The sequence below is a fragment of the Pristiophorus japonicus genome, chromosome 1 (genome assembly GCF_044704955.1).
Source record: "Pristiophorus japonicus isolate sPriJap1 chromosome 1, sPriJap1.hap1, whole genome shotgun sequence".
Lineage (NCBI taxonomy): Eukaryota > Metazoa > Chordata > Chondrichthyes > Pristiophoridae > Pristiophorus > Pristiophorus japonicus.
In genome coordinates this window covers 151,421,223-151,440,278 of record NC_091977.1, presented here as the reverse complement: position 1 = coordinate 151,440,278, position 19,056 = coordinate 151,421,223, and the positions used below count along the sequence as shown (strand labels likewise).

The 19,056-nt window shown below is 43.4% G+C and overlaps 1 protein-coding gene across 1 annotated transcript in view; it reads left to right on the top strand.

Annotated features, from left to right (window-relative positions):
* The window catches only part of LOC139234129 (calcium/calmodulin-dependent protein kinase type IV-like), a 406,822-nt gene extending 388,150 nt beyond the window's left edge, over positions 1-18,672 (top strand). Inside the window, exons 10-11 of the mRNA XM_070865140.1 lie at positions 12,969-13,121; positions 16,901-18,672. Coding sequence (XP_070721241.1) covers positions 12,969-13,121; positions 16,901-17,245 — 498 coding nt within the window. The 3' untranslated portion in view covers positions 17,246-18,672. The remainder of the gene's footprint in view (positions 1-12,968; positions 13,122-16,900) is intronic.
* Positions 18,673-19,056: the final 384 nt, after the last annotated feature.

Genomic DNA, 19,056 nt, shown 5'->3' with positions numbered 1-19,056 from the left:
TCTTTAGATCTTGTGCGATAGTAAGTCAGCAGCCTGTTTTACATCTCTCCTGACTTCAATGGAAATAAAAATGGGGAGAGATGTAAAACGGGCTGCCGTCCCTTTTACAATATCGCACAAAGTCAACATCTACCCCAGTGACTCCAAAGTTTTAATCAAGAGTTGGGTATTTCTGGTCAACACTGATCTTGCTCCTGGACAAACAACAACTTAGTTATATAGCACCATTAACATAGTAAAACGTCCCAAGGCACTTCACATGAGCTTTAAGACAAAAAAATTAAATTTGACAAAGGTAACCTCACTGACACGTGTCTATCTATGTTGGATGTGGAACTATTCTTCATCTACACTGCATGGATTAAGGTGAAGGCAGAAACTATTGGCAATACGGTTACAGCTGCACCAGATCAGTCACTGACTAGAGGTCCTACGACAATGAAAATCAGGTGCCAGATCATTTTTTATTGCTTTCAGGACTCCATCAATGTCACATGTGTAATGAATTAATTTACTGTGATGCATCTATGCTGTTGACAGACAACCAGATGATGCACCAGCCAAAGCCTGTGCAACCATGAATAAAGTTGATGATGACAGTAAGGCCTGTTGGTTTTGTCTGCTGTCTACTGTTGATGACAAGAAGACTTTACTATTTCGATTTCCAGAAGGCATTGAATAAGGTGCCACATAAGAGGTTACTGCACAAGATAAAAGTTCACCGGGTTAGGGATAATATATTAGCATGGATAGAGGATTGGCTAACTAACAGAAAACAGAGAATCGGGATAAATGGGTCATTTTCTGGTTGGCAAACTGACTAGTATGGTGCCGCAGGGATCGGTGCTAGGTCCTCAACTATTTACAATCTATATTAATGACTTGGATGAAGGGGCCCAGTGATATGTAGCCAAGTTTGCTGATGATACAAGGATGGGCGGGAAAGCAAATTGTGAGGAGGATACAAAAAATCTGCAAAGGGTTTAGACAGGTTAAGTGAGTGGGCAAAAATTTTGCAGATGGAGTATAATGTGGGAAAATGTGAGATTATCCACTTTGGCAGAAAAAATAGAAAAGCAAATTATAATTTAAATGGAGAAAAATTGTAAAGTGCTGCAGTACAGAGGGACCTGGAGGTCCTTGTGCATGAAACACAAAAAGTTATTATGCAAGTACAGCAAGTAATAAGAAAATAAGAAATAGGAACAGGAGTAGGCCATACGGCCCCTTGAGCCTGCTCCGCCATTCAATAAGATCATGGCTGATCGGATCATGAACTCAGCTCCACCTCCCTGCCCGCTCCCCATAACTCCTTATCCCCTTACCGTTTAAGAAACTCTCTATTTCTGTCTTAAATTTATTCAATGTCCCAGCTTCCACAACTCTGAGGCAGCGAATTCCACAGATATACAATCCTCAGAGAAGAAATTTCTACTCATCTCAGTTTGAAATGGATGGCCCCTTAGGAAGGCAAATGGAATGTTGGCATTTATTGCAAGGGAGATAGAGTATAAAAGCAGATAAGTCCTGCTACAACTGTACAGGGTATTGGTAAGGCCACATCTGGAGTACTGCATACAGTTTTGTTCTCCATATTTAAGGAAGGATATACTTGCATTGGAGGCTGTTCAGAGAAGGTTCACTAGGTTGATTCTAGTGATGACTTATGAAGATAGTTTAAGTAAGTTGAGTCTGTACATATTGGAGTTCAGAAGAATGGGAGGTAATCTTATTATCTTATGTTTCAATGAGGGGGCTCGACAAGGTGGATGCAGAGAGGATATTTCCACTCATAGGGGAATCTAAAACTAGGGGACATAGTCTCAGAATAAGGAGCCGCCCATTTAAAACTGAGATGAGGAGGAATTTCTTCTCAGAGTTGTAAATCTATGGAATTCTCTGCCCCAGAGAGCTGTGGAGGCTGGGTCATTGAATATATTTAAGGCGAAGATAGACAGGTTTTTGAGTGATGTGAGTAAAGGGTTATGCGGAGCGGGCAGGGAAGTGGTGCTGAGTCTATGGTCAGATCAGCCATGATCTTATTGAATGGAGGAGCAGGCTCCAGGGGCCAAATGGCCTTCTCCTGCTCCTATTTCTTATGTTTACTAACTATGAAGCATGTCACTGTCAAAATCTGAAAACAGTCTTCACATTGGAAGAAATATCATTAAAAGACTCCAGCAGACCCAGAGGAGGCAGTAAACAATCCCTAACTTCTATATTAAACAAAAATAGTACAGTCAGTAGTGTTTGAAGTTACAATACCTAAAACTATTGTAAAACATTAAAGGGTCAGTGGGCGCTAACGGTGGGCAAATCAGTTTTTGTCTGGCGCGGTGAGATCAGCACCTCCCGTTAAATTGGGTGGGGATTTTGCGGCGGCGCTATCATGTAGCACCCCGCTCGGTTACGCCCAACAATGATGATATCATCATGTGCAATACCCCGGAAGCTAAATTCGCTCTCACCCCCTGTTTCAGTCGGGAGTCGGCTAGAGGAGTACTATTTAAAGGCACCATCTTGGGGAAAACTTTTACTCAGCCAATAATGGTTGGTGCTTACTTCCACATAGGCAGACAGACATTTTGACAGAATTCATCGATTTCCAGTTGAAGGAGTGTTCTGCCTGTTAAACATTCATTGAGGACTGATTTGAAAGTCCAACATTTATATTGTTTCATGGGGCTGTGTTGGCACTCAATCTCATGCTCCGACATCATCGTCGGAGGCAACTTAGGCAGATAGCACGATGTGGCCAAAGGGAGGAGGCTCAACAGGGCTGTCAACAGGGGACCTTACCCTCCCAGGGTATTCCGGCAGCAGTTCTCATACATCAATTTCACTGAGGAAAAGTGTGTTCGAAGGCTGCGCTTCAGCAAAGACTTGGTCACAGAGCTCTGCCACCTCTTGCAACCAGACCTCGAGCCTCAGATTAGGGTGAGGACGGTTCTCAGTGGCAGTCAAGGTCACCATCGTGCTCAATTTCTATGCCAATGGATCCTTCTAGTGTGCAACAGGAGATATCTCCAACATCTCCCAGTTTGCCATCCATTGCTGCATCTGCAAGGTTAAAGATGCTCTGTACAGAAGGAGAAGGGAATACATTTCCTTCCCCATGACCTAGAGAGAAGCAGATGGAGCGTGCATGTGGTTTTGCCAGGATAGCGAGCTTCCCCATGGTGCAAGGTGCCATTGACCGCACCCACGTTGCTCTGCGGGCACTGCATCACAATCCTGAGATATTCCGTATCCGCAAAGGCTACCACTCACTGAATGTGTAGTTGATGTGCACCTCACCATCAATGCCCACTATCCTTACAGCAGCCACGATTCATTCAGCCAGCTCTTTTCCGACCACCACATCAAGCTCGTGGCTGGCTGCTCGGAGATAAGGGCTATTCGCTCTCCACCTGGCTCATGACTCCCCTCCGCAACCCCAATACTCCTGCCAAGCATTCATATAATGAGAGCCATGCTGCCACCAGGAACATCATTGATCAGATCATCGGAGTGCTCAAGCAACAGTTCTGCTGCCTTGACTGCTCGGGAGGAGTCCTCCAGTACCCAGCTGAGTAGGTGTCCTTTTCATCATTATCTGCTGTATGCTGCACAACTTGGCCATCATGGGGGCACAGCCATTGCCACCAGGCATAGTTACACCACCTCAGGAGGAGGAACAGCAACAGTAGCGACGGAGGAGGCAGCCATTCAATCGCCATTCTGCAGGCGCGATCGCTACCGCCTCATCAGACTTCGGTTCCAGTGAACTCCAGCCCACTTCTCAGTTGCTCTGCATGTCCCCATCAACACATCAATTTCCCCTTCCATACCACAGCCTCAAAACTGAAATGAGAGACACCACCAAATATGCAACATTCCAATAAAAATTGATCTCATACCATTTAACACTATCATAAACAACAATTATAGTTAAGAATCACCCTTGTGCAATACATTATATCACCTCTTAATACTCGGTTTACCTATTCTAGAGCTCCTTCGCAGTGTGTCCCCTGTAAATGCAGCATGGCTGGTTGAAGTCTGTTGAGTGTCAGGGCCAGAGACTACAGATGGCCTTGCAGAATGCCCTCGATCAGCTCTGGGCCTGGAAGGCCTAGCTGTAGACGGCACCACCTCAGGCTGGGTGGCGGCAGTCTGAGATGGCTGGATGACAGGCAACGACAAGTGCAATAGCAGAGTTGCTGTGGTGGGCTCAGGAATGCTGTCATCCTGAGAGAGGACAGCAGGTTGCTGCTCCACTGACTCACTGCCACTTCCTCGGGGCAGCACCTTAGCATCCCCACCAGTCTGCTGGAGAACAGATTGCTAGCCTGCTGCGATACCATGAGATCCCTGGTGGACTGTCGTGGACCCAGCGGTGATGGCAGCAGTCAGCGCTCGCGTGGCATCCAGATGAGACTGCATGAGAGCAGTCTGAGCTTCCATACCACCAACCATTGTCTGCATTACAGCAATAAGACGTGTTACTTCCGCCTGTACTGCAATGGAAGCTGGCACATCGCCCATAACACTCATCATGAGGTTGGGAGTGGTGGTCTGTGCTTTGTGCACAGAGGTTCAGAAGCTGATATGTAGGAGGTATGGAAGCATGTACTTACCTTCACCACCCAACTGAGGTCGTTGAACTTCTTCTGGCACTGTGTGAGTGTTGGATCCACTACAGTGCTGGCCGACACTGGCAATGGCCTCCTTCCAGTTGTTGGGAAGAGCGCATCCTTCCTTCTCTCAACTGCCTCCACCAATGCCTTCAGTGCAATGTCACTAAATCGCCATGCCTTCTCCCAGCTGGATTTGTAGCAGCCATCTCAGAAACTTCTTCCACTTGCTCTCAGCTCTCCCTCAACTGCAGCACTGGTGAAAATGAGCAACTGCAACTCGATATAATCTCTCCTTTAAGAGCTGAAAAGAGCCAGTGTGAAGGGATGATTGCTGAATACAAGTGTCCTGAAATTGGGTAGTGCTCTGCTGTTGGCGCCCCCTGCAACACCTCACTGAGGTCATTAGCGCCCCATTTTCCGCGGTACTTCCTTCCTGGGGGCGCTAAAGCCTGATTTAGCAGAAGTTAGGATTCGTTTGCATCTGGCACTAACTTTTCAAAATACCGAATTTCTCCCCCTAAAGTTAAATTGTTAGGGGGAGAAATTCGGGGCGTTTGCGCCTCTCGTTAGCATCCTCTGCTGCGCTGGCAATGAGGACATCATCACCGTGCACAGCAACCCATTTTTGCCCCGGAGATAAAATTTGGTAGCGTCCCCTGAAGCTGTAGGCCGCTCGCGAGGCAAAATTTATAGTGGAGATGGCGATTCGGGAAAAAAAAATGTCCAACTTATCAATCGCGGCCTGCTGGATGTTGAATCGCAGGCTCACTGCAACGATTTTCCTGCCTGGCACTCTGCTTGTGTGCCAGGCTGATGCCATAGCACCCCGATCTCCGGTGGTCCAGGTAGGTACCCATTTCTCCCCCGCAGAGTCGGCAGCTTGGCACTCCCCTTTAATGAAGGGGAGGGTCCTGTCTACGCCGCAGCGCTACGTGTCCCACCGCGTAGTGCTGCATCCTTCACTGATCCCTTCTGCTCCACTCACGCCCCGCAGAACAAGTGGAGTGTGATATTTTGCACTCCACTTGCTCTCGGGGGCGGTTACCTAAATTTAGGTCTCGGGAAAGGACTTCCACACCTGACGCAGGAAATCCCGCCTTGCTGCTGTTACCACCCCCAAATGGGGTGCTACGCAATTAACCCCCCAAAGTGTTAATTATTTCAGTGAGTACTAAGTAACAATTGAGAAATTAGATTATAGGAGGTAGCTCCAAAGTAGAGCTAGCACCAGTACAGGTATGAGGTGCTGATATTTCCATGATTCTGTGTTTATTTAAAATTAAAAGGCTGTCTTGAATTTGATAGTCCCACAGCTTCATTAATCTGCCAAAAATTATATCAGCAGTTGTGTTCAATTTAATGACATTAGATTGTACTGGAAAACAACATTTGAAGGGCAGAGCATGGTTGAAGAAAAGAAAGACTTGCATCTATATAGCGCCTTTCACGACAACCGGATGTCTCAAAGCACTTTACAGCCAATGAAGTACTTTTGGAGTGTAGTCACTGTTGTAATGTAGGAAACGCAGCAGCCAATTTGCGTACAATAAGCTCCCACAATCAGCAATGTGATAATGACCAGATAAGCTGTTTTTATTATGTTTGAGAGATAAATATTGGCCAGGACTCCCCTGTTCTTCTTCAAAATAGTGCCATGGGATCTTTTACATCCACTTGAGAGTGCAGACGGTGCCTGGTTGGGGAAAAAAATTGAGAACTTGAGCTCCATTGAGGCATCTCACAATATAAGCTTTGGTCACTTGAGAACCATGTGAAGGATCACATTAGTCATGAGGATTGGGAGTTCTCTCAACCACTCACCCCTCTAACGAACACAATAGGGGAAATATTATCAATTCTATACCTAACTCTGCTCCCATCTGTCCAATAACTCCTTTCAAATCCTTTCATTCCGCCCAAAGCATCGAGGTAGCCCTTGTCAAAGTCACCAGCGATATCCTCTATGACTGCAACTTCAATGTGTTATCCTTACTTAATAACTCAGCAGCACTTTTTATAATTAACTACTGTATCCTTCTCCACTGCCTCTCTTCCATGGTCCACCTCTGTGCCACCACCCATTTTTGGTTCAATTCCTACATGTTCCAGCATAGCCAGTATATCTGCTGCAATGGCTTCTCCTCCTATATCTGTACAGTCACTTTTGTATAGCCCATGGTTCAGACTTGAGCCCTCTATTATTCCTCATATACATACTGCCTTTTGGAGACACTATTTGTAAGCATAGATTAAATTCTATTTGTAATGCCGACTCCATCCAACTTTACCTTCTCTGCCTCAGATCCACAACTGTTACTATGCTGTCTGACTCAACTTGTGAATGAGCTGGAACTTCCTCCAGCCAACCCATGGCAAAAACAAAGCTACCCTGTTTAGCTCTAGTCAGAAACTCTGCACCTAGCCCCTGATTCCATCACTTTGCTTACTCAGTTGTTCACTCAGTGTACACCCAACAGTGAGCAACCTAAGTATCTATTTGATTCTGAGCTAATCTGAGCTTCAATCCATCAATGGCACAGCCTATTTCCATCTTGACAATGTTTGCATCTCTCCTCATCTCACGCCACCGCCGCTAAAATGTACATCAGCCTTTATCAACACCAAGCTTTGTTTCTTCAATGCTCTCATCATCCTTTTGTCATCAGCATTCTATCCTGTAAAGTCCTGCTCACCCATCAGCCCTATCCTTACTGACTTCCACTGGCTCCCTACTCCACAGTATGTTGATTTTGAAATCTTCAACTTTGTCTAACGATCCCGCCATGGCCTTACTCTGCCGACATCATCCTCCTCCATCCTGCATCCTAGATCACACCCTCCACTGTTCTGAGCCTGAACTACTGTGATTATCCCCCCTTCTCATGATTCACTATCAGTGGCACAGCATTCAACTACCATGCACCATGCTCTCTGGAATTATTTTCCTTAACCACGTCCTCTTTGTTACACCCCACCTCATCTTTAAAGATTTACTCAAAACCTACCAACTGTCATACATCTCCCCTCACTATTCTCCCAATTCCTGCTTAGTGTCTGAATTTCTCACCTTCTTGTGAAACGCCTAGAAATGTTTCACTACCTTATAAGAACTATAAAAGTGTACACTGTTGTCCTGTTTCGGTACCTAGTAAAGTTAACTATTAATTTTAACTATGAAAGAATTGCAATATAATTTGTTTATTTTTATTAAATAAAGCATAATCTTTATCAGTATTTCTTCTGGTCCTTTTTTGAACCAAGGTATTTCCTGTCTGCTGTTCAATATTCAATGAGCTGTTATCTGATACTCAAGTGAAAGCTGCTCCTCAGTATTTGACTTAACTGATATTTTTAGTTATTATATGACATATCATTAAATGTTACATGGAAAATGCAGAACAGCAGTGATTACCTGAAGTCTTGTATTATTAAAAGTGATAACATGCTACAAAATGCAGTAGTTACTTCACACTTGCTGCTCCTTTAGTAATATATTAGCTGGTTGTTTCATTATTACACAATTCATAGAATCGTAGAAAATTACGACACAGAAGGAAGCCATTTGGCCCATCGTGACTGTCGGTCGAAAAGAGCTACCCAGCCTAATCCCACCCTCCAGCACTAGGTCCGTAGAACTATAAGCCACAGCTTTTTAAGTGCACATCTAAGTAGTTTTTAAATGTGATGAGGGTTTCTGCCTCTACCACCCTTTTAGGCAGTGAGTTCCAGACTACCACCAATTGATAAATGTGCAAAATCAATCATAGAATTAGACAGCATAGAAGGAGGTCATTCGGCCTGTGTCGGCTCTTTGCTAAAGCTTTCCAAATAAACCCACAACCCTGCTCTTTCCTCCATGGCTCTGTAATCTTTTTCTCTTCAAGCATTAATCCAATTATTTTTTGAATGTTACTAATGAATCTGCTTCCACTTCTCTTTCAGGCAGTGCATCCAGATCAAAACAACTCGTGTAAAAAAATGTTTTCTCATGTCACCTCTTTTTTTTGCCAATCACTATAAATCTATGTCATATGTCATCTGGTTACTGACCCTTCTGCCACTGGAAACAAATTCTCTTTATTTACTCTATCCAAGCCATTCATGATTTTGAACACCTCTATCAGATCTCCTCTTAACCTTCTCTGCTCTAAGGAGAACAACCCCAGCTTCTCCAGTCTCTCCACATAACTGAAGTTCCTCATCACTGGTACAATTCTAGCAAATCTCTTCTGCACCCTCTCCAATGCTTTGACATCCTTCCTAAAGTATGGTGCTCAGAATTGAACACAATACTCCAGCTGAGGCTTAACCAGTGTTTCATAAAGGTGTAGCATAACTTCCTTGCTTTTGGACTCTATTCCTCTATTAATAAAGCCACGGATCCCATTTGCCTTTTTAACTGTCTTCTCAACTTGTCTTGCCACCTTCAAAGATTTGTGTACATAAACCCCCAGGTCTCTCCGTTCCTGCACCCCCTTTAAAATTCTACCACTTAGTTCTCCTCATTCTTCCTACCAAAATGTATCACTTCACACTTCTCTGTGTTAAATTTCATCGAGCATGTGCCTGCCCATTTCACCACTCTGTCTATTTCCTCCTGAAGTCTGTTACTATCCTCCTTATTGTTTACTACATTTCCGAGTTTTGTATCATCTGCAAACTTTGAAATTATGCCATGTAAACCAAAGTGCATGTCTTTAATATATATCAAAAAGAGCAGTGATCCTAATACCAACCCCTGGGGAACAACACTGTATACTTCCCTCCAGTCTGAAAAACAACCGTTCACCACTACTTTTTGTCTCTTAGCCAACTCTGTATCCATGCTGCCGCTGTCCCTTTAATCCCATGAGCTTTAATTTTGCTAACAAATGTGGCATTTTGTCAAACACCTTTTGAATGTCCATCTATGCAACATCAACCACACTACCCTCAACAGCCCTCTCCGTTACTTCATCAAAGAATTCAATCAAATTAGTGCTGACTTTCAATTATTAACCAAATTTTTCTAAATGCTGGTTCGACCTTTTCAGGAACAGAGAGACCTGTGGACGGATATACACAGATGTTACATATGTTTATAAGTTGTCAGTTATTTTTGTAGATCATTTGTCATTTAACATTTGTCAGTAGGCATTAAATTGACAGCTATCTGGTGCATCCATGATGCCACAAGACATGTTTGCTCCAGACAAAATCCATTGATTAGTTTGGTGATGAGGTTCTATGATTTGTTAACACCAGGAGTAATTTTCCAGCTTCGTGCTCACAGCAGGCAAGTCTCCCTGCCAGAAATGCAAAGTCAGAAAACTACCCTAGCATATAAATGCAAACAACTATTTTCTTGTTAACAATTCTTGACTATGCAATTCTACATGGCTTTCCTCCTCTCTACACCCTCAAAGTGTTGAAATCAGTTCGATTTTAACACATTATTTCCCAGGACCTCAAAATGTCTTACCTCCCTCAGTCTTTCCTTCCTCCTACAGTCTTAAAGTTGTTAAACCATATCACCTAATCACTACTTTCTGATTTACCTCATTTTCCACAATACCCTTCTCAATCTGGTGGTATCTGCACAATGGGGATTGGCCTTTCATCTTGGCTTTTCAAATTTAAAAGAAGATAATTACGGAATCAAGATATTAATGAAGACTTTCTGAAAATAATTAACTACATGAAAGTCCAGTTTAATGTTCCCCTGAGAACCACTCATTTAGTGTATGGCCATTAGGTCCATTCTTGCTGTAACTCATTAGTCTCCAACTATATTACTTCATAAGAAGACTTTATATGAAGTGTGCAGTACTGGAGGCATGTTGCGGCTATCAATTGCAAAACTTTAATCTACATATAGATTGGGCTAACCAAACTGGTAGCAATGCAGCGGAGGAGGATTTCCTGGAGTGTATTAGGGATGGTTTTCGAGACCAATATGTCGAGGAACCAACTAGAAGGCTGGTCATCCTAGACTGGGTGATGTGTAATGAGAAAGGACTAATTAGCAATCTTGTTGTGTGAGGCCCCTTGGGGAAGAGTGACCATAATATGGTAGAATTCTTCATTAAGATGGAGAGTGACACAGTTAATTCAGAGACGAGGGTCCTGAACTTAAGGAAAGGTAACTTTGATGGTATGAGATGTGAATTGGCTAGAATAGACTGGCAAATGATACTTAAAGGGTTGATTGTGGATAGGCAATGGCAAACATTTAAAGATCACATGGATGAACTTCAACAATTGTACATCTCTGTCTGGAGTAAAAGCAAAACGGGGGAAGGTGGCTCAACCGTGGCTAACAAGGGAAATTAGGGATAATGTTAAATTCAAGGAAGAGGCATATAAATTGTCCAGAAAAAGCAGCAAACCTGAGGACTGGGAGAAATTTAGAATTCAGCAGAGGAGGACAAAGGGTTTAATTAGGAGGGGGAAAAGAGAGTATGAGAGGAAGCTTGCTGGGAACATAAAAACTGACTGCAAAAGCTTCTATAGATATGTGAAGAGAAAAAGATTAGTGAAGACAAACATAGGTCCCTTGCAGTCAGAATAAGGTGAATTTATAATGGGGAACAAAGAAATGGCAGACCAATTGAACAAATACTTTGGTTCTGTCTTCACGAAGGAAGACACATATAACCTTCCGGAAATACTAGGGGACCAAGGGTCTAGCGAGAAGGAGGAACTGAAGGAAATCCTTATTAGTCAGGAAATTGTGTTAGGGAAATTGATGGGATTGAAGGCCGATAAATCCCCAGGGCCTGATAATCTGCATCCCAGAGTACTTAAGGAAGTGGCCCTAGAAATAGTGATCATTTTCCAACAGTCTATCGACTCTGGATTAGTTCCTATGGACTGGAGGGTGGCAATGTAACACCACTTTTTAAAAAAGGAGGGAGAGAGAAAACGGGAAATTATAGACCGGTTAGCCTGACATCAGTATTGGGGAAAATGTTGGAATCAATTATTAAAGATATAATAACAGCGCATTTGGAAAGCAGTGACAGGATCAGTCCCAGTCAGCATGGATCTATGAAAGGGAAATCATGCTTGATAAATCTTCTAGAATTTTTTGAGGATGTAACTAGTAGAGTGGACAAGAGAGAACCAGTGGATGTGGTGTATTTGGACTTTCAAAAGGCTTTTGACAAGGTCCCACACAAGAGATTAGTATGCAAAATTAAAGCACATGGTGTTGGGGGTAAGGTATTGATGTGGATAGAGAACTGGTTGGCAGACAGGAAGCAGAGAGTAGGGATAAACAGGCCCTTCTCAGAATGGCAGGCAGTGACTAGTGGGGTGCCGCAGGGCTCAGTGCTGGGACCCAAGCTATTTACAATATACATCAATGATTTAGATGAAGGAATTGAGTGTAATATCTCCAAATTTGCAAATGACACTAAGCTGGGTGGTGGTGTGAGCTGTGAGGAGGATGCTAAGAGGCTACAGGGTGATTTGGACAGGATAGGTGAGTGGGCAAATGCATGGCAGATGCAGTATAATGTGAATAAATGTGAGGTTATCCAATATGGTGGCAAAAACATGAAGGCAGAATATTATCTGAATGGCAGCAGATTAGTAAAAGGGGAGTTGCAACGAGACCTGGGTATCATGGTACATCAGTCATTGAAAGTTGGCATGCAGGTACAGCAGGCAGTGAAGAAAGCAAATGGCATGTTGGCCTTCAAAGCTAGGGGATTTGAGTATAGGAGCAGGGAGGTCTTAATGCAGTGAAGCCTCACCTGGAATATTGTGTTCAGTTTTGGTCTCCTAATCTGACGAAGGACGTTCTTGCTATTGAGGGAGTGCAGTGAGGCTTCACCAGACTGATTCCCGGGATGGCGGGACTGACATATGAGGAGAGACTGGATTGACTGGGCCTATATTCACTGGAGTTTAGAAGAATGAGAGGGGATCTCATAGAAACATATAAAATTCTGACGGGACTGGACAAGTTAGATGCAGGAAGAATATTCCCGATGTTGGGGAAGTCCAAAACCAGGGGTCACAGTCTAAGGATAAGGGGTAAGCCATTTCGGACCGAGATGAGGAGAAACTTCTTCACTCAGAGCGTTGTTAACCTCTGGAATTCTCTACCACAGAGAGTTGTTGATGCCAGTTCGTTAAATATATTCAAGAGGGAGTTAGATATGGCCTGAAGGCTAAAGAGATCAAGGGGTATGGAGAGAAAGCAGGAAAGGGGTACTGAGGTGAATGATCAGCCATGATCTTATTGAATGATAGTGCAGGCTCGAAGGGCCGAATGGCCTATTCCTGCACCTATTTTCTATGTAACTTGAATGATAGATATTGAATACGTTTTTTATTCTGTATGAAAATTATTTATTTCAGGTTAGAAGGTTAATTCTTTTGGATCCTAAGAATCGTCTAACTACCTATCAGGCCCTACAACACCCCTGGGTAACAGGAAAAGCTGCAAATTTCATACACATGAACAATGCACAAAAGAAACTTCAGGAATTCAATGCCCGCCGCAAATTAAAAGTAAGATTCAATAAACAATAAAAGATAAAATTTAGAGACTTTAAATTGTGTGTTTATAAATTATAAACTGCTGCTATGCAGATATTTTACTTTGCTTTTAATGGCTGATAACTTCAAACAACATGATTTTTCATGAATCTTAAATTATAGATATTACCGTTATTCATGATTCTTAGATGCTTGTCCCAGGTTATAGTGCCAAAAGATGTAGAAAATCTTAAATGTTAAAATTTTGGTTTATTTTTGCAGTCTATTTTCAAATTTGACATAATTCAAAACATTGTGGAAAATAATCAAGTGGGCTAATCAAGTGGGCGGCGTCCTTTTTAAATACGAAGATCGGGCTCCGATTACATCATCGGGTCTGATCTGCTATTTTAACTTGAGGCCTGATGCTGAAGCAGTGGTGGCTTCCCCACTAGCCACAACCTGCCAGGAATGGCAGCTAGGGCCAGAGAGTACGGTAAGTTTATAAAAATGTTTACAACTTCCCTTGTGGGCCAGGAAGAGCAAGGAAACCTTGGCCGGAATTTTACGGGCATGCTCATTTGGAGGCGAGTCAGCAGAAAAAATTGGTGAAATTGCCAGCACGTCAGGAAGCTATCGTCATCCCGCCGACTTCTACATTTAACTTGGGCACCTTTCCCAGTGCGTCATGGACCCACTCGGCAAAGGTACTTATTAAATGCTTGTTGAGAGACCTTTAAGTGGCTTTTTAACAGCAGCTTTTGGCTTGAGCACGGGATTTACACACCTCGGGAACCTCACCTGTGAAGGGGAGGCGGAAGCTCAGTCGTCATTGTGCGAGTTCATTAATTGACAGCTAGGATAAACTCATAAATGCTCCTACATTACATCTGATTACTTGGCTAATGGAAAGGCTCTTGCTGACTCCATTTTGTGCAGAGATTTAGCTGTCAGCAGTTTGCAGGTCATTTCTGCAACCTCAGAAACCAATCTCACCACATTGCTAGTCACTATCACAACATTGAGAGATTGGGCCTATGATCTCCACATTATCTGCCATCTATTACATCAGCATGGGTGCCATTATGGGACCCAATTTTCCCCACGACTTGCTCCAATTGGAGTAAGTTGTTTTTTCTGGCGTTAGTTAAAAATTGCCATTTTCCCCAACAAAATGTGCTCCAGAGTAAGTCAGTTAAGTACGATTCTTTTTACTTCAGTTTTTTTTCCCCAAAAGTTCCCATACACTTACTCCACTTTTGGCCATTTATGCTATTTTGGCCAGCTAAAAGTTACTCCAAATCCACTTAGGTCAGCGTATGTGGCCAGCTCTGAAAAACATTGTGGGCAGTTAACAAATCGCCGCAGGTAGGACCTGCACCAAGCACCAAGCAGCAAACATTCAATATAGAAGTTCAAATAACTACATAAAAATAGGGTAAACAATTAAAAAATTGTATTAAATCCTACCTTTAGTTGAAATCGGCCAGGGGAGGCAGCAGGCAGGGTGGGGAGGGAGAGGAAAGACTGGTCTCGGCGGCATCGGGAGGGGGTGAGGCTACAAAGTGCTTCACAACGTGCTGCTCAAAATCAAAGTCCCCCAGGTTGAGCGGGAAGATGATCTCACACACGGGGCACTTTTGGCTGTCAATGCTCTCCTCTCCGGTGTCCTGTGAATTCTCCTTGCCATCCTGGCTCTGCACCAAGTCAATGCTCTATCGAGCCTGTGCCGGCTCTCTGCAAGAGCACTTCAGCTAGTCCCACTACCCCGCCCTTGTCAAAAGGGCCACAGCCCATCTGCCACTAAAACTCTCATGTCCCTTCATCACCTCCAGACTCCATTACTCCAATACGATCCTTCGATATCAGACTGTGCGGCAGGCCACTCGGCCCCTCCCACACGTGTTGGGCTGCGATGAGCTACTGCACATGCATGCACACTAGCGCGCATGTGCAGAGGTGCCGGCAGCGTTTGCTGCGCAGGACTGTAGCTCCGCCCCCGACCCCACAAGAAACGCCACGCAAGGACCCGGGACACACAGCAGAGCGGCCAGAATGGGGGCACATTTTTTCGGCACAGTTTCTAGCGCACAAAGTCGGCGCATTTATGGATTTCTGCCCTGCAGAAGAATCACATGGGAAATGCAGAGCTGACTAGCCACCAGCCATGTGACCAGCACCACTGGCGTAGCAGAGCATACATAAAAAAGAACACCGGTATCTGTATCCTGGCGTAATTCCCGGACGTTCTGCTGCACTCCCATTTGAGTTAGTGGCAGGACTGTGCCAGAAAGCCGATGGAAATTTGGCGACCTAATATGCAGCAAAAGAGCTGTAAAGGATTTGAATTAGTTATGCAATTGACCAGATGCATTGGTACAGGTAAAGCGTTTAAAATCCTGAACCCTTGGAACTGAGGCCGTTCTTGATTCCGGGTTTTTCCGGATTTTCGATTTGTTTTCTGACATCACGAATCCGGAAACACCCGAGCCCAGGTTCGGGTATTTCCGGATTTTGGAATGTCAGAAAGCCGGGGGGGGGGGGGGGGGGGGGTTCCTGCTGGAGAACTGTTCAGACCATCCGGCCCCGCCAAGGAGGTTGTCGGGCAGGCCCCACTGAGGTTGTTGTCGGGCGGGCCCCGCCGAGGTTGTCGTCATTGGGCAGGCCCCGCCAAGGAGGTCTTCGGGCGGGCTGGTGAGAAAGCCCCGAGGTAAGGGCAGCGAGACAAGCGCCGGCGAGGCGAGACCTGAGGTCGGGCAGTGGCAAGGCCCTGACGTCGGGCAGCGGCGAGGCCCCAAGGTCGGCAGGTTCGTCCGGTCCGGATTCCGGAACATTTTACAGATTCCGGACGACCCTGCCATGGATTGTCCCAGTGTCCGGATTCCGGAACATTCCGGATTCTGGAACTCCGGATTTTGGATGCTGCACCTGTAGTAATAGTTAATATTGTTAAATGCATGGTATGATAGAATGTGGAACATAAGTAGACAATTAATTAAACTGAATTAACTCAGTGAGGTCTTGAAATTAATAGGCCGGGTTGGTCGGGCCAATGGGACGGGGAGCCGACAGGAATTTAGGATGTCTCTTGAATCTGTCACGTTTCTTCTCCATTTACACTCCATCTAAAAAACCATGGTGGTAGGAGGAGGTGGGCAAGTCTTCCTCCTGTTCCCCTTTCATCTAGACGAAACTTTATGGTCATGTCTAGTAGTATTTTCAGACTGAGAACTTGTGCAGATCCTATATTGGACCTTGAAAAGATTAAAAAATAAGCACTAAATGGGTGCTATGCTAATAAGACACACTTGTTTGAAAGTCTGGTTTTAGCATGCAATTTTGATCATAATTGCTGATTACTATAATTTGAACTTGCCTGGAGGTGCTAAGACACCTACAAGTTTAGCACTCAAGTGCTGATTAGACGCAATTTTCGTGTAGTATATGTGAGCTTCACGCACCCACTTCCACTAAAGGTGTGGAGTGGGCTGGCAGACACACAGCGGCACGTTTCAGGATGGCTCAGGGACCGAGTGAGAGGACGCACAGGTTCTCAGATGTGGTCCTGGTGGAGGATGTCCAGAGTAATAGGGATGTCCTGTGCACGCAGCACGCAGGGGCAGGGGCAAAGGAGTCCTTTTACTACTCAGGCAGCAAATGTTAACAGAATCAGTTTCCTTGATATTTTGCATTTTTGTGCCAACACTTTTAATTGTGGAATAACATTCTAGTATTTTTATGTAAGCTTGTGTTATGTATTCAATCTGCTGCCTTACAGTAATTCAATAGGAATGATGTTTTTCTCTCAACAGGCTGCAGTAAAAGCTGTAGTGGCATCCAGTCGTCTTGGAAGTGCAAGTAGCCACACCGGCATTCAGAATAGCAGCACTTCTCGCGTCGACTCAAATTTCCAGCAGAATAAAGCAATACAAGATAAAAACAATCAAGATTCACAAAAAAGAGTGGAAGGTGATGTGCTTGAAATGATCACTGCTAATGTCAATGCTGGTGATATAAGCACTGGTGACATAAGCGCTGCTGATGTCAATGCTGGGGATATAAGTGCTGCTGATGTCAGCACTGGTGAAGCCAGTGCTGGTAATGTCAGCAAAGGTGATGTCAGTACATCACAAGTACAGGAAATGTCACAAGAATAGGAACCTGCTGAAGAAGAATGCATCAGGAAGGATGATGGCGAGGGTGATGTACAAGAACTGCAATGTATGCGCAATCCTTCACAGGAATTGTATCATATAGAAGAAGAAAAAATGGCGGAACCAACGCTATAGGTCATCTTCATGAATACTGATATGAAACCTATCTCTACTGCACCAGTCATTTAAAATGTATGCTGTGCATGAAAGGTCGATGATGTGGCTTAGCTTTCATGTTGGTTTACTAATGGCTGTTAACTGAAATCCAGGTTGGTAATGATGAACATTCCATGTGTATTTTCTTGCATGCAACTGCTTCATGAAAAGAAATCTGAATGGCTTGCAAAGTGCAGAATGTTATTTAAAGTTTAAAAATGTATGCTCGCTTTCAGCAGAATTTCAGTCTATTGTCAGCTTCAAAACTTTCAGCTGAATTTACGTCTGTTTTATGTTTTACATATAAAATTGTGCTGAAGTAAATCTGTACAATGTTCTTCAAACTAGTTTCTTCTGTGATGTATTCTATGCTTATTTTGTTATTAATATTTAAAAGCACACCCTTTTTAGATTTAGTTTTGCATCATAGCTTTTCTTATGCATAGTTATTTAAAGGGGAGACTTTGGGGCAGTTCAAGCAGTTTACTCTGTTTATCCCTCAATCAACATAACAAAAACAGATTATCTGGTCATTATCACATTGCTGTTTGTGGAAGTTTGCTGTGTGCAAGTTGGCTGCTGCATTTCCCACATTACAACAGTGACTACACTCCAAAAGTACTTCATTGGCTGTAAAGCACATTGAGACGTCCGGTGGTCGTGAAAGGAGCCATATAAATACAAGTCTTTTTTTCTTTTTTTAAACTTATGAGCTGCAATGCATACACTCCATCTCCTAAATCATTCCATAAAAACAAAAGGCAAAAGATGTAAAGGAACAAAAACACTGACATTCAATAAGTTTTCAGTGACTTAGTTCTATAGCCATCAAAGAGACAAAAGTATTAATGTAGCCAAAGTGCTTTTTCATTACTTTTAACACCAGTCAAATGGTAATACAAATAGCAAAGATCATTTGCATCACAGTAAACATGAGTGATGTGTGTAATGCATTTTTATATTTACTTTGAAAAAACAGGCATATTTATTTAGGGACATTTGCCTCAATGTAAATTGTTGATAATCTGTAAGTGTTTCCAGATATATAGCATTTGCTGTCTTTCACTTTGTCAGAATCATTAATGTTAATTAAATTTAAGATGCAACATACTGACTGTTTCAAACTGGAAATATGTCATGAATACTCATCTACATATGAAATATATTGAGTGTCCTTTTTCAGTATATGTAATAGAACAATCCAGTGCATGTTATACGAAACAATGTTAGGGAACATTTTTAACAAATACTGGCATGGTGACTAGATATAATAATAAACACAGTTAAGCTAATAAAAGACTGTTTTTGTTACCCAATTCCAACCATATAGTTTATTTGTATTCAAACTGGTGATCAGAATGTTACAATCAAGTGCTATATTAATAATTAAATATACTGACATAGAAACATAGAAAATAGGTGCAGGAGCAGGCCATTCAGCCCTTCTAGCCTGCACCGCCATTCAATAAGTTCATGGCTGAACGCGAAACTTCAGTACCCCCTTCCTGCTTTCTCGCCATACCCCTTGATCCCCCGAGTAGTAAGGACTTCATCTAACTCCCTTTTGAATATATTTAGTGAATTGGCCTCAACTACTTTCTGTGGTAGAGAATTCCACAGGTTCACCACTCTCTGGGTGAAGAAGTTTCTCCTCATCT